General features: G+C 37.7%; 1 protein-coding gene across 1 annotated transcript in view; it reads right to left on the bottom strand.

Moving 5' to 3' along the window:
• Nucleotides 1-17,481: 17,481 nt before the first annotated feature.
• The window catches only part of SEMA3E (semaphorin 3E), a 66,777-nt gene continuing 56,739 nt past the window's right edge, over nt 17,482-27,519 (bottom strand). The window contains exons 14-16 of the mRNA XM_062597744.1: nt 21,567-21,634; nt 19,769-19,908; nt 17,482-17,998 (exon numbers count right to left, since the gene is read on the bottom strand). Of these exons, the coding sequence (XP_062453728.1) occupies nt 17,546-17,998; nt 19,769-19,908; nt 21,567-21,634 (661 nt within the window). The 3' untranslated portion in view covers nt 17,482-17,545. The remainder of the gene's footprint in view (nt 17,999-19,768; nt 19,909-21,566; nt 21,635-27,519) is intronic.

Here is a 27,519-nt window from a genome sequence, read left to right as displayed (position 1 = left end):
GGACAGGTCAAAGAGACCACTGCCCTGTAGGCTGTGATATCACTGTCTCCTTCCCTTGCAAAGCATCCAGCCCCTGCTGTTCCCTTACAATCTTTTCACATACTCTTCAAAATCACAAGAATAAAGTAGAAAAAAATAAGAATAGGCAAAAGCTTTTTAAATATGAAATGTGCCATTTGTATTAGGGAAAACAAGGGTCTGAAACTAGGACTGAGGTCGCACTGAGCTATGCTATTTGGCCAAGGTAGCATTGACTACCTAAAACAGAGTATCTTAAGTCTTCTTTAGTTTATATCGTTCTTTTCCTGCTGCATGATGAATTATTAGCTAATACTCTGAGGTTGCTGAGTATATTTGAGATAAAAGGCCTTCTTTGGGAAAATGTCAACAAATTAGCAAGAAAACTTACTAAATACTATAGATGTATTTAAACTTCCCATTGCCTTTTTTTTTTTTTTTTTTTTTTTTGTAGGAAGAGAAAGTGTCTTTGACTTTTTCTATGTACCTTGAAAGCATTTATGGCATATTAGAAGTCTTGCTATGGAGTAATACAATGAAGTTATCAGGTAAATACCTTGAAGCATTTCTAGAATTAATATTAACTTGGAAAGCATAAGCTGAATCTCTGTTCCAGATCTGGTTGTACAAAATACAACTTTTTCCCCCATTAAAATCGAAAGGAAAGTTATAATAGGTAGTATAGTATGAACCTACAAGTGTGCAAGTATGATTTTTTTTTTCTCCCTAAGTAGTGATCTTATGTTTTATATCTTCATTTGTATTACTTTTAATGTAAAAGTGAGTGTATGTACTGATTTGGTTATAACCGTTTACCCCATCACAAATTTGACTCTAAGAATGAGAATCCTTTTACCAAGATCAAAGTGCTGTCTTGTTCTCTACACTGACTATAGAAGAAAACTACATGAATTAACCCCCGTCGGCTAGATGATTGCATGTAGTTTTAGGTTCATTGAGATTCTCTACAGATTCCTCCAATTATTTTCACATTTTGTAGAATAACATGTCCAAATTCTTGTTTTTAATATTTGTATTTTATCATTATTATTTTGAGCAATTACAATCTTTATAAAGTTTATATAGAAAAAAAAAAAACTCAGTCATACCAATTGAAAAATCAATAGTTTTAAAGCAATTTCGAAAGGTGTGTCTAGCAGAGATATACAGTTGCAAGATATCACATTTTGTATATAAACAAATAGAAAGAAACAGTAAGTTTGTAAAATAAATCATAAAAAGTTAAGAAACATCATGTTTAATTGCCTTTGTAGCTTTATTTTGATCCTTTAATTTTTATATATTATTTACAGTCTTTAAGAAAAGGACCTCATAGCTTTTCCATTCTTCCAGGATTCCTGCTTCATTCAGTGTACCAAATGAACAAGGAGACATTATCCAAAATTTTGCTTTTTCTAGTAACAGTTATGCACAATGCCTTAAGTTTTGTACTATCTGACCACAGCTCCAGTAACAGAATTATTCATTTCTTTGATGATCATTAATGTAGATTCATGAGTGATTCATAAATACCAGATTTTCCACCCTACTTCTCAAAAGATAAAAGAGCCAAATTGTAGTAGAAAAGTCCTAGTCAAGCCATAGAAATCTAAACCCTAAGAGATCCCTGTCACACCTCTCAGGAATATGGCCAAGCTGGGTAAATCATGCATGTAGAGTAAGGTATCGAAGCACAGGAAAATCAAAACCAGCAACCAGAAACCTTAAATAGCAAGTAGGAAACGGAGAAGACTGCAGCCTGAGCTTGCCCTCAAAGATAGCTGCGCTATTACACTAGGTGAGAAGCAGACATTTATTCCTATTCACAGTTCTTAACTATGAAATCTCTTCTAAATTAGCTAAGTTGTGCTAGACTTTTTCGTAAAAAATATTTAAGCTTTGCTAAAGACTCAATAGTTACAGCATTCATCAGAGACATAAGAGATAATGAATGAGCTTTTCAGGATGCCTTGTATGTGACAGAGAGTTGTATCCCTAGTGATTTTGTTCCTATATTTTCTTATCTCCTGGAGGTAATATATAAATTGAAAGCTCTTGATGATTTTTATTGACTTTTTTACAATTACAAGAAAATGTCCCCAGCACTGATGAGTTGAGGAATTGTTTGGGAGTCAAAAAACTCATCTGTGAAATGTAGAATATCATCCTCTATTTCACTGTCTACTTTACTTTGATGTGGATGGAGAAATTTCAAACAGTTGTTTGGCAAAAACCCACCAGCCGAGTTAAGCTCAGCCAGGCAAAGAAGTAAGTGAACTGAGAAATAAGTTTATTACTACGATCAGTGGTGCAGCGATTTCCAATTCAAGGATTAAGTGTGCTGTGCTGGAGTTGTTATGGAGGAACAGAGTCCATCTATCTGACAAGGAGTTCAGCATCTTCAGGAACTTGAGCTAAGATGTTTTCCTTTCTAATTGCTAGGAAGGATGCTGATGAATATTTATACTGTGTCCCAGTATAGGTAGTGGATTGGAAATGAGCTGATGTTAATTCTTCAAGCAAAAGTTTTGTTAGGACACATGCCATGAATGCAGAGTTATACACCAAAATGGTGTACTTCTATGCCTCAAGCAGAATATATCTTCTTTCAACTCCTTTTCTCTCCCTAATGTGGTTGGATTTGGCTTTGACTTCCTACAAGAGATGCTGAAAGGGCAGGTATTTCCACATAGTGGAAGAGTGGGAGTGCAAAAGTTTTTCACTCATTTGAGGGAGTTGTGGTCTTTGTACATAATCGCGTCCTGGCATGCAGAAATTATCATTTCCACTCATCCGTAAAGATTCCATTCCAAATAGCTGCCTCCACAGTTGAACACGGTGGAGAAGTGGGTATAGCATTCTGCTAGAGTTTGCAATAAATATCCTGCCGTCCATCTCGATTCTGAGCCAAAGCAGCAATATCATTAGCTTGATTTTAGCTAGATAGTTAGCAAGCGTCTGTGTCTGATAGCAGATTTTTCAAAAACGGCTGCCAAGACATTGATCATTGTGAAGCTTCCTTCTTTATAGCAGTAGATTCCAAGAATTTTTTTTTAATTTCTGCATGGAGTATGGGCAACAGAATAATCTAATATTTTACATGTCATTTATAAATTGTAATACACCAGATTTTTTTTTTAATTAATACCTTCCATTTAGCATAATCATTCTTTTACCCATAAAAGAAGAACTATCCTCAGCACAAAAGAAAGAATGCAGTGTATGTTTTTCACATTTGGATTAAGTGAAACTGCTGACAGTTCTGTTCATTATGGCTTGTTTTTATTTAAAGGCTGATAGTAAAATTAGCTATTCTAGAATTGTCCATAAAAATTACTGGCTTTCTTCAGATATATTGTGGAGATTTATTAGCAGCCCAGCTAACTAGAAAGTGCACAGTCTCCCTTTCTACAAATACATACATATATGCATATATACATAACATATTTACATATGCACACACATATGTGTACAAACCTCACTTTGCTTATTTTGTTTTCTCTATATGTATTTCCTTGGAGTGCTTACTGAAAGACAAATGATTCTCCTTTGCCTGGAACATAAAATTTTGACTTCTGGTAACTTTGTAGTTTAAGAAGAGAGATAAATATTTGTGTTTCAGAGCATTATAAAAAAAATGAAATTATACAATATGGGGAGAGACTTATTTTTTCTTACTTCCTGTGTTTATCAAGCAGTATCTGTTGCTATAGAGCTAGTATATTCTTTCACTAATGGACAGTTACTTTTAGTTTGCATGGCCTTTGCTACTTCCCAGGACAATTTTTGTTCTGCCATTCTATTCATCAAACTGTCAAATATAACCAGTGACAATTTTTAAAACTCAAATTGTAAGCAATTAAGTCAGATTCTTTCTTTTTCTGATTGCAAGACTCAATGTTTGGTGTAGATTGTATGCTCTTCACCGTATAAATATTGTTTCTAAATAAACTCATGCAGAATTCTAATGCCCTTTATAAAAATAAAGTTGGTTTTATTAGCACAGCATTGGTTCCTCCTTTTGCTAAGTTACAGATGCTGATTCAAGGGAAATGTTACACACCATAGGTGGTAATTCAACCATTTCATATTTATGTCCATTCAGAATTTTTGAGGAAATGTCATCTGATCCTGGAAATGTCTTACCCTTCCTTATGCCCATTTGTTCTAAAATGTCCTGCACTGATGCTTCTATTAGAGATAGAAGCTCTTCAGCTTCTATCCTATGAAGAATGCATAGGAATCTCGCTCATGAAACTCTCTAACCTCTGTTTAATGAACATCATATGTATTATAAATTAAACTTAGCTGTTCCGGCTTTGTCCTTCTTGAATGCTTCTTTCATCTTTGACGTGCATCAACCCTGCTCACTCTCTAGTAGGTTTCCTGCTTCTAATGTATTTGAAAATTATTAGCTTTTATTCTTCTATCATGTTTCTCCTTAAAATTATTCTTGTGGCTTATCTTATTGTAATTTTAAGGTTAACTTGACATATTTTATCCTCTTTTTTATTTTTTTTTCATTTTATTCAGCCCCCTTTTTGGAAAGATAACCTTTTATTTCTAGCGTATTTTTTTTCATTGCTGTTTAGTCATTCTTTGTGTGGCCCTCACACATTCTGTTTCTATCCTTCTGATTAGTGGTATGTTTTTAAATTTAAGCATCTAATGTGACATTTTTAACCAATCTCTCAGTTAAAATTTATCTGTTCCTTTTGATTTTTTCCATCTTGCTTCATTCTGTGTATGCGAATTCCCCTTTCAAAGAAGGTGCATCCTTTCATGAGTATGTTAGATTTTGTTGGCTTGTGGTTCCCATTACTCATGTATGAAATTGTTCAATACATTATTGCTACTTCAGTCTTATTTTCTGAAATAGGTTCTTTCCTTTGCTAGGGACTTACTCAAAAGTAAAGTCAGCTGATATCCTGTGAATTTTCTAACAACTCCAAGAAATAGTTATCAATAATGTGTTAAAACGCAGCTTCTGCACCATGTTATAGATGTTTACACTGATTATAGAGTGTTAACTGAAGAACTACTTTATTATGTTTTTTTCCTTTGAAATTTTTCTAATGTTTTATTTTCAGAGCTCATTTTATCATTTACTCAGTATACAACTCTACTATTATATTATTTCTAATTCAGCCAGAACTTTCAATCCATGCAGATTATGTGGTACACTGTGATATAGACAATCTACTTGGCTCTGTTTTCTTCAGTGTAAACCTTCCTCCTTACCACTGGAGTGTGATATACTCTTTTATTCCTAAATAATGATACTTTCATAATAGACAGTGATGATTATCTTTCTTCTATCAAGTTTCCAATGGGCATATTAAATATATATGTATATTACAATTAAATATTATTTACCACGTGTTTTCCAAAACTGGGTATTTTCGTCTTGTAAAATTTTCTAAAATTGTAATTATGTAAAAGTAGCGTTTAAAAGTATCTGTAAATATCATTTAAATATACTTTCTTATTTTTCATTTCCACCATTTAATTGAATTTTACATCTTTAGCCCTCTTCTTACCTGAATTTTGTGGACCACTGCTATGCCCTATTTTCTATGAATCCTCTTAAAGAATTAATTATATCAAACATTATTTTTCCTAGATTTTTAATCAATATTTAGGTTTTGAATTTTCCTTTTTTTAAAAAAAATAAAGTACGAGATAACGTCATATATATTTTTTCACTTTCCATATTTCCTGAATACCCTTCACTTTTCTTCCTAAACCATTTCTCTTTATGTGAGAAGATGCTGTCTTTCTACCCATCTCTATATCCCTGTGCTTAGTACTAGAAGCAGTTTGGAGGAGACTATTCAAGTAGTCCTTATCCAAAGCCTCGAGCCCAAAATCTACATTTGCCACCCGGACCTTCTCTCCCATGCCTTGTTGGGATCCTTATGTCCTTATGGACCTGGCACCTGACTCGTTCGTCAGCCTTCTCTAAAACAGTGCTTCACCGTCCTGTGGCTGCTCTGCCTTCGACGGGCGTATCGACAGTCTACGGGGGATAGATTTGTGATACCAAACCAATCCATGTTTAGCACCTGGTATACCAGCTCTCCATCCTGCCTCTTCCTAATCTTGAGCCGTTCAATCACAAAGCCTGTGGAGCCAGCAGAAACATAGCTTGCTCTTCAGCACTTTTATTTCACATTTCTCCCTCCTCCTGTGAACGCCGGCTGGTGGCTGCAGTACCTTCGCGCAGTTCATGCTCACGTCATGTGCACTGCGAAACGTATCCACGTATCCAGACTTCTGTCAGTTATGAGCGGAGGTAGTAAATGGTGCTTATGTGAAGTCACTTATGGATTACAGCTGGTCATGTAGTCTGTCAGCTGCCAGGTACCACTTTCGTTGCCATTCCAGCAGATTGTAAATAACTGTAGGCTAATAAATTATTTCATTAGGGAAATCCTGGGCCAGTCACCAGAGGAAAGAGGTTCTGGAGCAGACTGGGTAAGAACCAGACGAGTGGACCATGAACCATGGTAAAAGGAGGTGGATGGGCAGACTAAGTGTTCCACTTTGTGCATTTTCAGCTGTTGGGTGTAAGAGTAGCCCTGTACCCTGTTTTACTAGCCTTACATTTGTGATATTCTCTATTTAAAATATGTATTTTTAAAGTTTAAGTTCTGAAAACTTAAATCCTGTGTTAGTTACCTCTTATTACAGTCCAAGCTAATATTCTTCTGTGTTTAAATGCTATAAATTGCAACTTTTTCTAATAGTTACAAATACCATTTTTCAGGTAGCACCTCTAAGTGTTTCAGTATTTTTAAGCCAAAAAAAGTTGCTTGAAATCTGCACAACCTCGTTCGTACTCACATTTGTTACATTTTAACTATAAAAAATGATTCAGAAGGCTTTTTGAATTTGCAATATGTCAACAGGTTTCTGGGCTTCCAATTCCCCAGTAGTCTTTAAGGAAGAAAAATCTTTGTATCTGATGCAAATGAATATGTAAAATAGTCATGGATGCTTTCTGCAGCAGCAAGGCAGCTTTCCGAGCCAGCTATGCATCCTGTGTTTCTCCAGATGCTACCATCCCTGGCCACTGCTGTGCCTCCCTCTCAGTTATACCAGATGTTCAATTCCCTGTTCTGGATCTCCTTATAAACCCCACAAATCGCTGTTTAGACACAGCTGAGCAGGGTGCAGAGTGGAAGGACTGACTGGCTTGGGTTTTGCTCAGGTAGCAAAAGTGACATTCCTATTTCTTAGGAGGAAGTAGGATATATGGTGCTTATCTGTTAGGCAACATGACTGTGTCTTCATTGGTTAGCTCAGGAATATCCAAAGAAATTAAACTGTGCTGCAGAAATGAAATTCAGGAGAAATTATGCAGTGAACAAATTCTCTCTGAATGTGTTTTTTCACATTCCTTTCCTGTATAGTTTCAAAAGATATTTAAAAGACTTTTTACCCTGAAATTTATTTAAATACTAAATGATGTATGCATACAACCTATCAGCATTCAGTATATTTTAATAAACAAGATGAAAGTGTGTGGATTAGCTTTCATATTCCTCAATATTTTATCAAAATTAGTTCACAGTTTATGTTTGTACATATCCAGATATACTGCTGTGTAAATCTAATCAACTGCTAATATTTTTCTTTTAAGAATATTAAGCATGTCTGTATGTTAAAAGATTGGTTTTAGGTTGTTCATGCTAAATGTGTGATCTGAAGAAGGGTCAGACTGTGCTAAGAAGGAAGTCTGTAGCTGATTTCCATGAAGTGCCTAGAATGGTGTTTGCATCTAGCTGCCGTTTTCAGACAAGATCATTTGGAAAAAACGTCTTTACTGGAGAAATAAGGGGAACTCAGGACACTATTGGTGCAAGAAAAGCTTCATGAAGAGACTAAGGGACCTGAGAATACAGTCATTTTAAGGCTAGAAGAATCTATGTGGAAAATTCCTAGTGTAAAACCCTCATTTGCTGGAAACAAGATGCAGGCTTTCAGTCTGAAAAACTACATTATAGAGTTTCACAGCTAGCTTTAAAATGTTTAAAACTGAATATATAAACAGAAATGTTGAAGTATGAAAATGTCAAGGTACTGATAGAAATAGTGGAAGATAGCCATGGGGAAGCTTATTGTGCCCTTTGTAGCAATTATCAAGTAATGCAGCAGTTCCCTACAAGTTCTTATATACAGCTGCAGCTTTGGATTGCAACTCAGGAACGACAGGGAACTTCGTATTCTAGAAGTAACACCTAATACTATCTGAAGCAGATTCATAGCATCTTTGTGACAAGTAGACAAAGACAAAGTAGAAATAATCCCATTTTGAGGGGGAAATAAAATGAAGAGAAACAGTACAGGGCTAAGTCTGCATCAGAGTTGTATAGGAAATACTTTTTGACCTCTTTTCATGGAGACTGAGGAGGCTTCAGCGTATTACAGAGGCATCAGCCAGTCTGATCACCATGATGCCATTCGTCTGTTTGGTGAACTTCAGTTAATCGCACTGCATGTCAAACAGCATGCATTCCCAGCCCAGAGTAAAGCCTTCTTTAGCCTTCTTCTAGCCTTCTTCATGATGCAGCTCTCCTTTGTTCATGTAATTCTGGGCAAAGCCACCGAGTGCGTGGTGCCTGGGAAGCTCTGATAATTGGGGTGGGTACAGAGCTTGCTATAGAAACTTGTAGCATGTATGCCAGGGCTGCTAGCAGTATCAGCTTTTCAAACAGCATGACCCAGGCTTACCAGGAGGTGCATTTTTTCTTTTTCTTTTTTTTTTTCCCCTATTCTGGTCATTTTCTAAACTTAATTACTCGTGGAGCTAACAAGTCAGCAGCAGCACTCCAATTAAAGCCCATAAAGGAGGATATGTAGTTAACAGCTAAGGCGTAACTGGATAATGTACTGGATTTCTCTGCAGCTGTCATTGCAGTTACTAACCCTTGCGAAATAATTTTTTTTTCTAATTCCATATTGTTTTGAAGGATGGAACTCATTCAGTCAACAAGTAAAACTGTATGTCCTGTTCCTTTCCCACTGCCCAATTCTGTAATGAAATGAGAAACTGGAGAAACGAGATACCAAACATGCAGAAAATACACAGCTGAGAATCTTACTTTAGTTCTTAATCTGGATGTTAAATGGCTCCAAATAACTTGTTTTCTTCAAATTAGTGCTTTTTCTTGACGATAAGTGTCCATATTTGAGGCAACACATCTCTCTCTGAGGACCAAATAATAGAAAGTTTTAACAACTGTCTAGTACCCAAATCTCAGGGCAGAGAAAGCCATAAGTAGCTCTACATAGTGCCCTTTGTTTTTTGTTCAATGTAAAATAAACCTAGTGCAATTAATTGAACTGTGATGTTCTTGGTAGAATGGAAGGCAAAGCTTCCTTGTAAAAGCTTTCTGTGAAAATATTTAGTCTACATCAAACTCTGCACCTGATTTAAAATCAATATTATTTCAAATAGAAATCTGATACTCAGAGTAACCTAAGCCAAAATAGGGGGATTGCTCAGCGGGAGGATCTGTGTGATAGCTATATGAACACATCTTTAATGAGGACACTGGAAAATAGCTACCATTTTGCCCAGTATTATGGTATAGCTATAAAGCTTCGTATTCTTGGAATACAGATGTGGTCTTGGAAATGTTTCACCTTCTGCTCTGCTATTTGATAACCTATACCTTCTGCAGCTTACATTAAAGTCTCATATCTGTCATTCTAAGCACACGGAAAAAAGATGCATTTGTTTCTGTTCCTGCAGCACTCAGATGATATACCAGGGAAACAGCATGAAGTGTCAGCTTGCGAGCCTCTCTCCCTCTCAGGACCAGGATGAGCACAAATATCTCTTACTGTGTGCCTAAAGACCATTCATGCAAGCAGATAATCAACTCTTGTTGAAAGAATCAGAATTAGTATCCCATAGTTTGTCTCCAAAGAAAATAAAATTAGAAGCAACTTCTCAGTTACAAAACATCTACTGATTGTAAATTCAGCAGGTTAGATTTACTTTTTTTTAAGGTAAAAGTCTTTTATGCATTAAAGGCACACCTTCTGTGCTTCATACGTTGCTGCCTCAAGTATGTCCACGGCTGATCGGACCTCAGCCTAATCAGTCTGCGTAGGGAGAAATCCCTTTGCTGTATTGATAACAAAAGGGTTCAGCTTCTGGGAAGAAGTTTCCCACAACACGGCTTATGTTTTTTTCCACAACAAGAGAATAATTGCTTCCTTTAATATACTTTTTTTCATCTGGCTTAAAAGAAGCTACTGTTATCTGGGAGACAGACTGAACATGGGACCTGAAAGAGACCATAGTTTATTTTTCAATTTTCTCATCTTTGAAAGTTTTTATAGTGTTACATTAAGCGTTACAGTGAGAAGGGGTGGACTTCCCTCATTCCCTGAGAAAAATAGGCACAGTTCCACAGCTAGCCTACATGCTTATTCAGCTCCCATCAGGCTAATAGGAAAGTTTTTGAGGCACTGTGTTGTTGGAGTAACGACGGCCCTCTATACAGGCTGCTTTTTAGTTGAAAGCTCTCTGGTGCGTATGGCATCTGCTGGCTAAATGGTGCCATTTACTCAGTTTTAATTCTACTAAACCAACCTTAAAAGAGGGGAAATTCGAACTACAGAAATTACTAATAAATCTCTTATCCACCCCTCCTCTCTCATTGTGCAGCACAGAAGTTGCTGTAAATGACAAACAGTGCATAAATAACATGCTCCAAAACTTAAATGAAACTGAATACGAGATGAATCTTCCTTCCCTCCACTCCTCAAATTCAAATGGCAACCTTCACTCCTATTTTTTTGCAGCTGCCCTGCTTGTCCCCAGGAGAGACTGATCTCACCCATTTCCCACATCTTCTGCTCCCTTCCCCACTAGCTATTCCACATCCAACCTCCTCCCAGCAGCACATTGTCTAATCCAGCACCCTATACTCTTGTCAGAGACCTTTTGCAATATCCCCAGAAAAATATTGACAATCCACGTGTTGTCTAACCCTTCGCATCAGTGTAGAGCTGCTTTCAGACACACTGGGAACAGTCAGTGGTAAGAGGCCACGGGTAGTTATGGAGCAGGAAAGGGGATGCTTTAGTTCTCGCTGACCTGACACAGCAGGCCACCATGCCGACTGCGAGGAAGGACTGAGGAAGCCCTGGAAAAGGCCAGGCTTGCAAGAGCTTTGAAAGGGATGGGGTGGATGAGATGGATTTTCTTTTTTTTTTCTTTTTTTTCTTTTGAATTCTTTTTCTTCTTTTAAGGTGAAAAAAAGGTTTTTGCCTTTCAGTACTAAAAGACTATTTCTCTGTAAAATGAAGAATCTCCCCACAATCAATAATCCATCTAGTTATGGGAGCCATCATAACCATTTTCAATTCAAGGTCTTTTCTATAAATTTAGGAGTAAGCAGTTCTTAGACTGTTGTAGACACTAGCCCCACACCAATAAAAATAGCTCACAGCCGTTTATCCACCAGTTTACAGTTTTGTGTGCCTTGTGTGACATTTAATGAAATTCACAATGCAATACCATGAAGACATGAAAAATAATCAAAAAGCTAGAGTGGAGAACTGCAGTGGTCATGTTCTAGGCTGGAATAATCATAATTTCAGGAGAATGTTTAATATTCTGGAGGCTGAATGAACTTTTACCATGTTCACACTCTTAAAAGGTCAGTGCACATAAAAAAAATACTATTTTTTAGATTAAAAACAATCCTTGCTCTTTTGGGGGAAGTTTAAAAAGAAGGGCGATATAAAGGATGATATTCTTTGGAAGTTACACTGTTTTCATGAATATCTGTTTTCACATAAATGTGATGATATCTCAGTGAGTTAACACCTGATTCCCCTAGTTTCCATGCAAATATAAAGATTCCTTATTAAAAATAATCTCTGATGAAACCATAGCCTCAGAATGAATGAGAGTACACTACTTAAAGATTTCTACTATTTTTATAAAAAATCTCCTTCCCAAAACATTCCCCTAGATATATTGATTTCTTATTAAATGTTGACAACTTCATCCTCCTCAATGACTTCATTTGCCAGCTTTCTAGGACAAAACTGCTCAGAAGATGTTACCGTGTTTTTGTCTATATTGATACCTTTGATGTTTTGGACTATTTGCTTTGAGACCTTAAGATCAAGTATTGACTTCACACCCAGCAACATAAAGGGGGACAGTCAAGTAGCAGATACTTAGATATTTATATCACCATAAACAGGTTTTATATCCCTAGGTGGATTTACTACTCCCCCCCCCCCTTTTTTTTTTCACTTTATCCTTTTTCCAGAAGCTTCCTCCCTGTAACAGGCATGACTGAACAGGACGGGAACGTCACGTATTACCATAAATTGAAACTGCCTGAAAAAAAAATGTCGATTAGCGCAGTCACAGCCCTTATGCTAGCAGGGTCACAGTGCTTGTGGAGCACGAGCTCAGGTCACTGCATGGCATCGCACCGTCTGGTTTAACTTGCCACCCAGCTGTGAACATCTCCGCAGCACACACCATCGCGTTGTGGGGGAACCTTGCACGGCCATAGGCCTTTTCTGCTCCTGTTAAAATGTATTTTCATCCCTCCTGGCTGTTGCAAAACTTGATTAGCCAATACCTAAACAATACTTTGAACACTAAAAGCACTGTCAAATATTCATTTTTTCCAATGACTGTAAAATTATAATATAGTAGGTAACCTATATGAGCACAGGAAAATCCAGTAAATTAAAAGCTAATGATAAGTATGCCTGAGTATGCGCTCGTAACTCAACCTTAATCATTCCCACTGGTCTGCAGATTTCATCTTTTATTATTGGGAAGACAATGAGTTTCAACTGTTGCTGTTGGTATTATTATTCCTATTATTATTATTATTGTCTCTTCACACACATGCCTGAAATTCATTCCAAGGGCATTGGGAGAGTGGCTCTTCAGAGTCAGCAACAACATCAAGAAAAACCATCATAGAATATATGGGTGATTCTTTCTGTTGGATATGTCGAATTTCAAACAGCTCTCAAAACTGGCTAGAGTTATTTTGAGAGACCTTAATTTATACACAAATGCACTCATATTAAATGTAATTCTAGACCGTACTCCCTCAAACAAAGTTTCTAAAAGATGTGCAAAACACTCTAAAAAGCATGAAATTCTGCAACTGAATTAATCAAATAAGTAAAGCAACGTTTTGTTTCACTGGAGTTTGTCAGATGTGACAAATGGGAAAGTCCACTGAACCAGATTATTTAAAATGGCTCTTTAGCCAACAGATGGGTTGCAATAGGATCTTTGACTCACTAAAATCTTAAAGGATCCAAGCTTCTCATTCTGCAACTAAATCTTCTATGAGTAAGAATCTCAGGAAATCTGGGAGTTAGTACAACTTCAGTGCTCCAATTGCATTCAAGTCAGTGAAGTCCTGCAATTTCACGTAGCCCCACAGCAAATTATGAACACCTGTGACCAAAGATTTAACAATATATTTCCTTGTTCAACCTTACATAAGATTTGTATCTCATTCTAAGGTTTATAAGGTGCATCATCTCGAAAGGATAAAGCAGTTTGACAAATGAGATTACAGCGATGGATTAGGTTGATGTGAAAGGTTGCTCAGAAATGTCTGACTGCAAGTCAAATATTAGTATCACTGTAAAGTGATGAATAACTCAGCATTACAGGTAACTTTTACTTGACAATTCTATTGTCATTTTTCAGTTTACAGTACTAGTCAGGTAATTTTTTTTTCTCCATAAAAGGAAAAAAGAAAAGGTAAGCAGGTAAATATCTCCCAAAGACAAGACTTGTCAATCACGGCTTCACTGACAGTACATTTTCATGCTAACTGAACATAAATGCTGCTTCTAGTGCTGTAAAAACACTAATTTTGTGAACTGAACAGGATTTTGGGGCTGATAGGAATTACAAGCATCCTGCTAGGTTACCAATGTAAAAAAAAAGCTCATTTTCAGTGCTTCTTATCTGGACAGTGCAGCTTTCAAAGGGATTTGTACCTTCTGGACCCAGAGACATGAAGTAGCATAAATAACTCCAGCTTCTCTGCTCCAAGGTAGACTAAGGAGATTAACGGGCTTTCTAAAATGGAAACTGTGCTACTGCTTTTGAGGGAAAGAAAATTGAAATTTCTCTCTCTTTTTTTTTTTTTTTTTTTTTTTTTCTTTTTAATAACAAGAGAACCTCCATAACTGTAGCAGTTGTTAGAAGTTAATCCAAGCACAAATTGTTACTGTTAACTCTGCTGTTCAGGCAAATGAATATAGACAATTATTTTTCCCTCTTCCATACATAAGTCTGTTCTACATAAAAGGAACTGTATTATGCTGCAGAAAAGTCTGAGACCACAGTAGTCTGTAACAAATGATAATAATCTCATTTACAATAAATGACAAGAATAAAGAAAAAAAAAGGATACACTGGGAAAAAGCATTTAGTTGAAAGGTTTGAAATGGCTTATCCCTTGTCAGGCTGCAGTCTGGAGTTCAAAACTTCATCCAAACTGTTGTTTCTCAACGGATCAGTTAGATCTCCCAGTTTTAAGTGACCATGTTCCACTCTGAAATACATTCTCGCAAAAGATGTTGTTCTGATCATAGCTCTTCCAAAACATATTTAATATTGCTAGGCTAAATCTGCTAATTATCCTATGTCATGGTTTTCCAGTTGGTAATAGTGCATTAATAGCCCTCTGTCCTGAATCTGCACAGTGAAGGGCATCTGTAGATACCTGTGTGTAACTAGTGATCTGCACATCATCATATTGCTCTGGTCAAAATAAATAATGAGAAATAATACAGATTGTGTCAGCCAAATATGGTTCTTAATTATATTTATAATTTGACCACTTCATGCACATACAAAATACATCAAACTCATAATGAAAAGAAGCAGACAATGCTCCCTCATATACACAAGAAGCATTTTAAATAACATTGTCTGTGTACAGCATACTTATGTGTATCCTTCCAAAATACATTATTGTCACTTTCTCTTCAATTGTCACAGCATTTTTTAAACAAGCTCTTGTAGCTGTGATTTCTTATAATTATTGTAATGATGAAGATTGAAAGGTATAAACTAAAAATTTAAAATTTTAAATGTAAATAAAAGCTTGATGTGATTCTCCACATATAACCACTAAAAGGATGGGGAGCTAAAAATAGGCAATCTCATATTAAATCAGGAATCCTGCTTTGCATATCACATGACTTCCACCTGCAATCTCAGAGAATGAGGCATAAAGTCTCTTCAGGGTGAGAATCTCATGTTCCTTTCTGATATTCCAGCAATGGCACAGTTGGCACTGCATACTAGCAAATGAATCAGAAAAATTAAAATATAACTCACACTCCTGTTGAAAAGAAGCAGACCTTATCAGAAGAGAATTTCAGTCACATTTTAACAGTTTCCCATCAGGGATGCCAGTGAGATATTGTATAGGAAATGAAGTAAAATTGGGGATGTTTGTTCAGTGTAGGTTCTCCTCTCTGCCACAGTCCTCAGTGCTTGCATTTTCCTTGTAACTGTAAATGAAGATAGGAGCCGAACTGCAACTGAGTCCCTTTAAGCTGTCATTGAAAACTGAATTTATCCAGTCCCCTGTATCAGGCAGAGGTTACTAATGGGGGGATTCATGCAAGGCTACTCACAACATCCGTTCCCATCTCCCAGGCAGGCATTCTGGTCAAAAGAAGTGCAAAACTCCATATAAACACAATTCCCTTAACACAACGGGGTGCCTGAAAGGTTTATCTACGACTGTTGTCGTTATCACGTTATACCGACACACGGGGAAAGCCCGGTTTCCCCTCCGCGCTGCCGGCTGGCCGGGTGCCCAGGGGCTCCCCTCGCGCGCCGAGGCAGCGTCCGCTCCTGAAGGCAACGCAGAAACACGGCCAGATCCTCTCGCACGCAGCGTGCAGGTGTTGAAGCCACTCTGTCAGCATCCGCTGTGGTCTCCAGGAAGTTAACTCCCACTAATTTCAAATTCTGCTCCCGATAAGACATTGAAGCCAGACGTGAACTTCTCTTCACAGCTGGTGAATCCTCTGAATATATGCTTGGTAAACCAAAAATCTGTGTAAACTAGACTATTTACCCTACTGGCAGTACATTCTTGCTTGAGCAGGTAACTCATATTTATAACTTCCCCATCTCTTTTTTTTTTAAAAAAAAATCCAATTCATAATATAATATCATATATCTCGAGTAGATTTGGTAGAAAAATGCTGGATTGTCTGCATTTTCTGCATCTGGTTTCATGTACTTAAACAAAGGGGGTTTTATTTATTTATTTTTTAAAAAGTCTTGAAAATCTTTGATCTCCTCTCCTGAAATCACTCACAAAGGCAGCAAAGCAGCTCTTTTGACCAGAGATCACATATCAGGAAAAGATTTACCTAGATCAGACCGTGAAACTGTAGAAACACAGCTGCACGTAGGCATAACGCCATTCCTCTTAATCTATCTCCTAACTTTTACGACTGCATGTTACCCCAAAAGCACATCAACAACGTAAAGCGTTACTTTAAATGCCGTCTTTCCAACATAAGTGACTTCAGACATTGCCTTCCAAACCTGCGGATTTAGCACAAGGGGACTAGAAGCGTGTGCTGAAAACAAACCAGCTGTGCCTCTGGGTAATACTCCGACTAACTGCGGGTTAGCTCTGCACGTTTCTTGAGAAAATTTACGACAATGTTAGAAATGTTTTGTTTTGCCACAAGAGGGCACTCGCTTAAATCATGTCATTGCTGAGGCAATATTCGTTCCAACAGCCAGGACTTGTTTTCCATCTAAAACATTATTCCAACGTTTTATACAGATATGTGGACAAATTCCATTCTGTTTGTGTTGTCAGCATGCATTTGACTTACATTAAGTTATCAGGCAATATTATTTAGCCGTGACAGTACACTGTGCTTCATAAATGACTGATAAGACAAATAATGGTGGGAAGTAAATAGGATTTCCCTTCATTATCTTTAGAAATAGCAGTACACCATATTAACACATCACATGATTCTCAGTGATAAATTCAGACAGATCACAATCAAAAGGACAGTATTAGGACGTGCTGCTTTCAGAAGTATAAGAAATTTATGAAACCAAGATAAGATACATGTTACATTTTTCACCTACTTGTGAATGTTTAGCTATTTGAATGTGCTTAAATATGCTATCAGATGCAACAATATACAGCGTAAGCACAGTCCACATAAGAGACTAATTAAAGCACTCAAAGTCTGAAGATTGTCACGTCCTTAATGTGAAACTCTGATTGTGTTGACCTATTTAGAACCAGATAGTTATGCAAATTTTGTTTAAAATGCTTCTAAACAGTCATCAAGAGTGTACAGTATAACTTACCACAACATTTCTGTTTCTAGTCCCAATACTTTATATATATAAACCTGTTTCATTCACCAAAACCAAGACTGATTGCTCCTTCTTTCTTAAGTCCAAATAAAAATTCTCCCAGTAATAGATGGATTTTATCCATCAAGAGTCAGCTATGTTCCTGGGCAACCGATAATGCTCTGGCCTGAGCCTTGCCTTCTTCTCCTGTGGGTTGGCGTATTTCCACTTGGATGGAGACATTTTCAGCTTTTTTCTCTTCTTATCTGTACACCACACTTTTTCACAATATTCTTCAACCCTCTGGAAATTGCTGTAACCAATTAGCTGAAGAAATTCCTTGTACCATGGCTTTGATGCTTGAGGTATACTGCTCTGGATTGGGCATGGCATTTTGTGAGGTATCTCCTCCTCATAGTCCTTATTGAACATTTCATCTACACGTTCTTCCTCGACTATTTCCAGGGTGATTTTCCTGACAGTATGAACAATACTATGTTCCACTGTCTGACAAAAATAAGTCCCTGCATCCAATCTATGCAGCTTCAGGAATAAGAGGCCAAGGTCCATTTTGATTATTCTATCATCTGTCTTCACCTGAAAAATAATTGATGCGGGAGACTTTATTATTAGATTAAATCAGTAAAATTATTTCTGGAAAAATACCTTCAGTAATATAATGTTAAATTTGGAGGGGAAGATTGAGGAAATCTGAGATCCCTTATTTCAATGTCTTTTAAGTAATTAAAACATATGAAGTAAAATAGGAGTTTAAGATGGGAAAAGGAAAGCAATCTAATCTGGCTAGTATTCAAACATCTCCTCCTCCAAGCTCAAGAGCGGTGCATCCCTATGAGTAAGAAGTGCAGCAAAAGGGGCAGGAGACCTGCACTGGTGAGCAAGGAGCTCCTGGCCAAATTCAGACAGAAGAAGAAAATACACAGAATGTGGAAGAGGGGACAGGCTACTTGGGAGAATTATAGGAATGCAGTCAGAGTATGCAGAGATGCTGCGAGGAAGGCTAAGGCCCAGTTGGAATTGAGTCTGGCAAGGGATGTCAAGGACAACAGGAAGGGCTTCTTCAAATCCATCAGCAGCAAGAGGAGGACTAGGGAAAATGTGGGCCCGCTACTGAATGGGGTGGGGGCCCTGGTGACAAGGGATACAGAGAAGGAAGAATTGCTGAAGGCCTTCTTTGCTTCAGTCTTCACTGCTAAGGGAAGCCCCCAGGAATCCTGGAGCCTGGACGTGGGGGAAAAAGTCTGGAGAAGGGAAGACTTTCCTTTGGTTGAGGAGGATAGGATTAGAGACCTTCTGGGCGGGCTAGACATCCACAAATCCATGGGCCCAGATGGGATGCACCCACGGGTACTGAGGGAGCTGGCGGATGTTGTTGCCAGGCCACTCTCCATCATCCTTGGAAGGTCCTGGAGAACTGGAGAGGTGCCAGAGGACTGGGAGAAAGCCAATGTCACTCCATTCTTCAAGAAGGGCAAGAAGGAGGACCCAGGCAACTATAGGCCGGTCAGCCTCACCTCCAGCCTGGAAAAGTGATGGAACAGCTCATTCTGAATGTCATCTCCAGACATATGGAGGAAAAGAAGGTGATCAGGAGTAGCAAGCATGGATTCACCAAGGGGAAATCCTGCTTAACCAATCTGATAGCCTTCTAAGATGGAATGACTGTCTGGGCAGATGAGGGGAGAGCAGTGGACATTGTGTACCTTGACTTGAGCAAGGCTTTTGACACTGTCTCCAATAACATCCTCCAAGATAAGCTCAGGATGTGTGGGTTAGACGAGTGGACAGTGAGGTGGATTGAGAAGTGGCTGAAAGGCAGAGCTCAGAGGGTTGTCATCAGTGGCGTGCAGTCCAGCTGGAAGCCTGTGGCTAGTGGTATCCCCCAGGGCTCAGTACTGGGTACCATCCTGTTCAACTTATTCATCAATGACCTGGATGAGGGGACAGAGTGCCTCCTCAGCAAGGAGGGCTCTGCACTGTCAACAGGTGAGGCAGTAAAAATCAACAGATATTAAGTTAGAATGACATTGGGAGTAACATGTACACTTACCACCTCCAAAATAACATACAAGCATTGATGCTGGATTCTGTTTTGTTTCGAGATCTTAAGTCAAGTTTAGATACATTTCTAAAATCTGTGTATTTATTCAATTTCAATAACCTCAACTCAAACACCAGATGAAATTCTCAGGTACATTAATTCAGTACAGCGGATGGACACAATGATTCTACCTTATACTTGCGCACATTTCAGCAACTCATGACAGGTCTCTCAGTGAAGATGTAGTATTTCTAATCACAGGCTCTTTTTATTTTATTAAAAGGTTAGGGCATAACGATAGTTACCTCTTCCTTTTTAGTTTCGTGTGCTCGCTGGACAAACCAGATGACTTTGGCTTGTAGAGTCCTCGGGGTGCATTCCAGAAGGGTGCTGTTGTATTCTATCCCGTACACCAGTCGCTCTTCAGTCTTATCCAGGACTTCACCTGGAAGGGAACAAAGCTTTTAAAAGTATGTCTGCCAATTATGTTACTGACTATACAGGTCACCTTTTGTGCTTAGGGTACATTTACCGTGGGCTTTCACTCTTTAAAGTAAAATTTAGCCCACGCTCAGTCAGACTGCGACTGAAAGTCAGTGCTTGGTCAAGATCTTCCCTGGTAAATGAATTATCCCCATGGGACAGAAGGGGAGTAAACATCATTTCAGCATCTCACAGCATTTGGCCATAAGATAAACTGCCCAAATTGTGCCATGATTTAGCTGATATTATACAATGAAATACACCTCAACCCTTCACAATGTTAACTGCTTGTGTGTGGTTCTTATGAATCATTTGTCTTGATTTTCAGTCAGTTAAAGAGGATGATTCAATATATGCTTAAAAATAATCCCCAGATAAACACGTTTCTGGATAAAAATGAGAATATTTGTTCCATTGTAGAATGAAACCCTTAAAAGGTATAAATATACAATTTTATATTATGCATGTCTGTGATGTACACACACACACACATGGATAGAGCCTCATTAAATATGTAAAAGAATGTATAAATTTGTCCCATGGATGTTAACAAAAACAAGGTGAACACAATTAATCAAGAGTCCATTCTGCTTTTCTGTCCAAAAAGCATCTGGAGGAAGATAAGTTAGAATATGTTACACTGAAGGACACCAATTGCCTCATTAACTAAATCATTTTATTCCACAGTAGTAAGAGAGAAATGTTCTTGAGATAAACAGTTTTACACCTCAAAAACACAAGGTTTGAGATTATTGTGATTCCTTTCTTATATTTCAAATTTACTATATAATAAATACTTCATATTGGAATATACTCTTCCAAAATCTACTTTGTTCCTTAAGAGACTATAATTTTAAAAAGCTTTCTCTGGTAAAATATCCATCACAAAGAACCTTTTATATTTGAATTCTTCCTCTTTAAATATATTGGGTATTATCCTACAAAACACTAAGGATGTCCTGGCAATCATTTTCTGTCTGTTTTCACATTCCTTATGCCAGTGTTTGAAATTGGCACTTTTCAAGATTATGAGCCACAGTAATCTTTTTTCTTTTTTTTTTCTTTTTTTTCTTTTTCTTTTTTTTTTCTTTTTCTTTTTTTTTTTTTTTTTTTTTTTTTTTTAGATAGCTAAATCTCGATAATGATCCTAAACACACATTTGTGGTCTGACAGCTCAGTGGCTGTAGTTCTGTAGTAGGGAGCTCCTTCAGTTCCTGTCGCTGGCCTTGGCAGTATCTCAGATTCATTTCAGGATGCGGCCCTGTTGCTTCCTGCCCCTGCCCTCTCTTGGGGGTTACATTCCCATGGGAAACCCTTGCACAGGGGTCAGAAGGGAGCCGTGAAATGCATTAGCCTCATCTGAAAGACAGGGGTGCAGGACTACCGCAGACTGCAGGGCAGAGCTGCCCTGCAATCTACACGGTCACTGCTTAGACCTCGATGACATGGGGGCTTAGAGTTTAGTGCTATGTGGGAACATGCCAGCAAAAAAAAAAAAAAAAAAAAAAAAAAAAAAAAAAATCCACAGGTAATATAATGGTCCAGCACAAACTGTTGGCAACATCTGTGCTCTCTGCTCCAGGCATTTGCTAGCAATTTGTGAGTTTGTGAATAGATTACCAATGAACTGCTGGCCAAAGCACTGCTGCGCTGCATTTCCGTGTCGAACATCTTGTCTGCGGAAACGTCTGGAGGGAATGAAAAAAAAAAAAAAAAGAAAGAAAGAAATTGAGAAAACATGCTTAGCTTACAGATTGTTGCATTTGCACTGAATTTGCTTGCATTCATTAAACACATAAGGAGCTAAATCCTGATTCCTAAAGCTTTAGCATAATTGTGAGAAATAAACATTTATAGATTGGTATTTTCCCTCTGTTTAATGTGTTAGCAATCATTCCTGAAAAAAGAGACTTGTCTGAGAAAGAGACTCAACTGTGCGGCCAGCATATGAGTATCTATATTGAAGCTATAAATACTAAACCAGATCCTCTGAGCCAACTGGGTAGCATTCAATACTAGGAGAAGTCAAAGGGATCTTTAGTTTGTCTTTGAATGCCAAGGGAATTTATTCCTTTTTAGTTTTGAATAGTTTGTAGTGTATGCAAATCATGGCTCTTTTATTCTTAGCTCATATATATTATATGTATTTTAACTTTGAAATCACAAGGCACAGAGCAAACACTTTATTTTATTGCATCTATCTAGCAGACAGTTGCTAAGTTTATTTTTATTGATAGGGAATCAGACACAAGAATGACTTGCCCACTCTTAGAAGGTGAGCTAGTGGTAGAGCTGTGGTCAGAATCTACAAGTCTTCTCTGCAACCTGAAGACAATATAAATGCTTTTGAGGGAAAATGTGTTGTGGGTTTGGGGATTTAGGTAAACCACAATTGGACAGTGAATTCTCAGAAGAATTATGCTTTTCTATGATAATTTTGTTGATCCAGATAAACAAAATTAAGATTGATTACAAGGGAAAACAAAGACTCTACTAGGATGTTCAACTCTGTATCTTGCCAAATGTAATATCTCCAAACCTAGAGTTATACTAAGGATACCTTTCCCTTGCATAAAGAGCAATTCTACAAAATGTTACCAACTGCCATGAAATATAACTGATTAACAGCAATGCGCAGTGTAGCAAATCTTACAGAGCACAAGTATTAATGTGCCCTGTATAAACCACATATGATAGAAATATATGAGGTTTTTCTTCCTCATATTTACTACTTATTTAATACTTAGTTTCCACCAGCTTTATGAAGACACAAGAGGCAGATTATTATTAGGTTATTATATTAGATTATAGGTAGTGATTATTTTCTGAGATCTATCATATACATAGATTTTTGATCTAGTGGTAGAGCTGGACCAATAAAACAGCTTTAACCTTTACTGACATTCGAGTGGCAGCGCCAACATTTTGCCATTGCTGTTTCAGGGGAATCTGCAAATTCAGTTGGGACTGTGTTGACTTTTTTAGGCAGAAGGGCTAAAAATATGTACATGTTACTAAATGAAAGCTGAGATTCTGAGATGGTAACAGGATTTTATCATGTCCTGGGAGTTCTCACTTAGATGCATGGATGTGGCAGCTGTGCTCACTGATAACTCTGTAAAGTCTTAGTGTTGGATAACGCTGCCACCAGCTCTGCAGAAATGTGTACACAGATTGTGTAGTAGAGACATTCTTGTGCACAAATATACATAATAGTATAGCCATTAGTCTTAGAAAAAACAAACAAGGAAACCTCACTACTGTCAGTCCCAGCAGCCCTGTGTGTCAGGAAAGGGATAGTTAGCAGGCATGTACTATTTACTCTTCAGTTCCTATAGAGCTGGAAAAAAAATCCTACTTCTGTAAGACAGGACATTTTCCCATTTGTTAGCAACATTCAAGAGGAACAACTCTTTGGTGATTTTTTTTTTTTTTTTTTTTTTTTTTTTTTTTTTTTTTTTTTACATATTAAGACTGGGGAAGAAACTCTACCTTTTTAAACAAGAAAAAAATGAGCAACAGGAGCTGGAAGAAAGGGAAGTACTAGGAGATGCATACAGTTCACAAATACTGGCATAAGCCTGGTATTTGCTATTCTTTCTTAGTAAATCATTTCATCCAGCATTCCATGAATAATAAACTACCAGATAATCCATGAGATACACTAGTGTAAGGAACAATTTTCAGTGACTAACAAATGTGCTGGATGTACAGGAGTATGTTTGTAATCTTTTATTTGATGAGTTGAGATTTCAGTCTGTAACCCTGTGTTTTCAGGAACATTAAAAACGATCTGCAAGAAATCAAAGCAATCATCATCATCATCATCATCATCATCATCACCATCACCATGTTTATTATTTCTTCCACAGCAGCAGCCATTGAATCAGGGATAAATGAAAACAAAAATGATTTGGTTGGGGGGGGAAGGGGAAGAAAAAAAACCACGTCAGCGCAGTTTACTTGTGCTGTGCACAAGTAAAACAAGTAAACCAGTAGACTGAGTTTTGGATTGCTGAACCAAATATTAAGACAGACTGACATGTGCGTTGGGCATGGGTTGTTATTCTGCAAAGCATCTATCTAAGACTTTAAGAAAATTTAAGTAGAAGCTTAAAATTAAGCAAATGCTTAAAATACTCTTTTGCATACCACCTTAATTAAGTACCTAACACAATGAAATGACATTCAGCAGTAATAAGGGGACTACAACCAGGCCCATACCTCTAACTAGCAGAAAAAAATTAAATTAAATTTAGTTTAATAATTAAAAGAGCCTTGGGAAAAACAAAATCTGTTCAGAGCTCCTTTCGTAGATCCCATTGCTAACCACAATGGAGGAAGTGCACAGTTGCGTTTGCGGCAGAATGGGTGGTGTCGAAAGAGGCCAGCATGGGAGAGAAGGCAAGAGGCGGGACTGTCAGTTAATTTAGTAATAACAGCTTACCAGATCTACTCAATTTGAAAGGCACGTTAAAATACCTTGGCCCTTTTTTATAGTGGACTATGAATTAGCTCAGTGAAGAATCTCATTTGTACAATTTAGTGCTGCTTTAGATAAAAAAAAAATGAACCTGACTAACTCAGATTACTGATGTAATAGTGAATTAAAGCATTTAATCAGATCCTGGGACTCCCTGCTTTCTCAGACATACTTTGTGGAAGTTGATGCAATATAATTCCCTTCTGGCATCTTAGCTATTTGCAGCATGCAGAAAGAGCCCGCCTGTAAGTACCATGACAATACGGCATGCTGCACTGCCAGCATCAGGGTATGGGATTCTCTACTGGTCTTTTTTTTTGTTTGTTTGTCCTTAGTTAGGGTAATTAGGCACCCAGGCCAAGCATTTGCAAGGAATTAAACTACAAACTTTCAAAATTAAATAAATCAGTACCCAGCTGTCAAGCAGAAGTTTTTCTGAATTTATGCTGCAATTCATCTCTCTAAATCCCGCATGTGCCTTAGTCTACATTTTTTTTCCCCTGTTTCATGTTTCTCAAAACACTTGTCATACCTTGCAGGGGTCAGGATCTTAAGGAGATAGCATTTCAATCAAAGGGAGGGAAGGATACATTGTGTGTCCATGCTGGTTACGCACTACTAGTCCTGCTTCAGTAGTAGGATTGCGCTGAAGAGTGCAGAGTTCTTAACAGTGCTCTTACCACACTAGCAGGGCTGCTTTTACAATTCAAAAGCCCACTTACACATACTGTATGACGGCCACAGTTGACCTTTAGGCCTAATTATTAAAGCCAAATCAAGTGTCTTGCAACGTTAGGAGCTGCTGCAACATGAATACTGACTAAGGGCAGGCTACAAGCAGCAGGAGGGAACAAGCCCTCTCCTGTTGTACTCTTGTACTCACATTACTGCATTTTACAGCTTGCTCAGAAAGCTGGATCCAGACAAGGACAAGCCAAATCAAGACTCTCATGCTCTGGGATGTAGAGTTGTGTCTGGAGCACAGGTCAGCCATGCCAGGGTTATCTTCTGCTCAGGGGTGGTTTGGTATCAGAAAAATCCATGCTGTCTACTGAGACCTGCCTTTGCTAGCAGGGCACTCCTTGGACCCAATGGGATTCTTCCATACGTGGGTCCTGAGGAGCTCTCCCTGCCTCTCTTCCTTTACTGCACTTTACTTTTTTCCTTTAATGTAAGGTCCTAAATTTAAAATGATCTGAGCTACTCATAGCTGCCTACAGTGAACAAAGCAAACACTATACATCCCTCCCAACATTTTAGTTCTGTTGCTGTTTACCTGAATTCCTATATATAAAACAAGTTTTGCAGATTTCAAGAACAATTAATAGAGTGCAAATCCCTTCTCCTCTGCTGCAGCTCTTATCTTAAGAGAAGGAAGGTGATAACAGCAGTAGTTTCTTCTTTTAGAGTTTGACCTGCTGAATGTTGTTGAGGTAAGGCAGAGGAAGATGCCTGGGGTGCTGCTCATATCACTCAACCCTGGATAAATGAGTGTGTCAAGAAACTTAAGGGCTGCAACTCTGGAATCTGTCTTAAGTGAGAAATATGCTAAAAATGTGCAACTGAATTAGGGAGCTAGTGAGTTTCTCTTATCTTTTCTTAGACAATAAATAGCCTGGAGAACAACATAAATGAGGGTTTCTATCCTAACAGGCTGGTAGGAACCTTTCTACCTTCCTTCTCCCAAAAGGCATATATGTGGTTAGAGTAAATTATGTGCATTATACTTACGGTAACCCAACTTCTGCTTATACTAGAGGAAACAAATCTCCCTGGCTCACTATACAGCAAATTTTCTCTCTTTTTCCTGCTTAATTTTGGGGCCTGAGAATTTTAGCTGGGCTTCTCACGTTGTGTTTGCCCACAGATTCCACTTCTCCCACTAGGTCTGCTTGCAAGAGGATATGCAAAAAGTGCAAAAATGCCTGCAAAAGTGGTGTGTATTTCCTACTTGGTTTAATTTATAATTGACACAATTGTAATAACTCAAATAGGTTCTTCATTATGCTGAGTCACTGACTATATTTCCCATTTTGACTTTTTTTTAATATGCTCTATACAAAAAGTTGTGTTACTCAATACTTCCTCTGTTCATTATCTTTTAGAAAATCCACAGAAATGTCTGTTGTGCCTGGCTACAATCAGCAGTGTATTTGTTTGTGTTCACCAAACATCCAGGTTCATGGAAAAATAAGACCTGCAGGACTAAAAACAAAATAAAACAAAACAAAACAAACAAACAAAAAATCTTCCCATTTTTCCTTAAGAAAAAATGATCAGTTCACTGATAGTATGATTTCCTTTTGAGTGAACAGTTTCCACTGGTTTTGAAAACTGTCTCTAGACAAGAAGAGTTACTCAATTAAATCTAATCCTTGGAGTCACGATGAGTGGCTCCATATAATACATAAACATGTATTTACAGAAAGTGCAAAGTAAAGAAAGCTACAGAAAAGACCTGAATTATTCATAATCAAAGTTTTGCTGGCTAAAGGCAACAAATGACTCTGTCTGGTGGCAAAGCTGTCTTAAAGTCATGGGAAAAGGTTTGGGTTAAACTACACGTTTTATATGCTTTATTAGCATATGTAGCTGAACTGGAGAACCTGGCTTGGGTTTGAGAGAGAAGCGAAGATGGCAAATACATGAGAAAATATTAGGTAGGTAAAAGAAGGGCAGCAGCTATGAACAAATGATGAGATAGAGAGAAGTCTCCCCAAGGGAAAACTTACAGCACCAAAGCTAGGTTTGTGCTTTCAACTCGCCTCTAGAGCACTTTCTCCTTATAAAATGACTCTAGAGAAAGCGTAAAGAAATGAGCCTCCTTGGGCTAATACTACCTTTGTGAATATCTTAGTTTTATTTTGTCCAGGGTAGATATTTTGCTAATAACCCAGATTCTTCTCTTCTTTTTTGAAAGCCTGTTTTATATAATATTTCTGTATGATATATCTCCTGTGCAATACTACCAAAATGTATTCCTGACATTTTAAAGAATGAAACATCCATCTTTCTTCTTCCCACCAGAAGAGATATAAGGAAGTTGAGATTTGTTTAGTACTTACTACAGATAATAACCATTCATTAAAA

This window comes from Rhea pennata, chromosome 1 (genome assembly GCF_028389875.1).
Source record: "Rhea pennata isolate bPtePen1 chromosome 1, bPtePen1.pri, whole genome shotgun sequence".
Taxonomy (NCBI): Eukaryota; Metazoa; Chordata; class Aves; order Rheiformes; family Rheidae; genus Rhea; species Rhea pennata.
The sequence above is the reverse complement of the archived record's forward strand: the minus strand, read 5'-3'. Positions and strand labels throughout refer to the sequence as shown.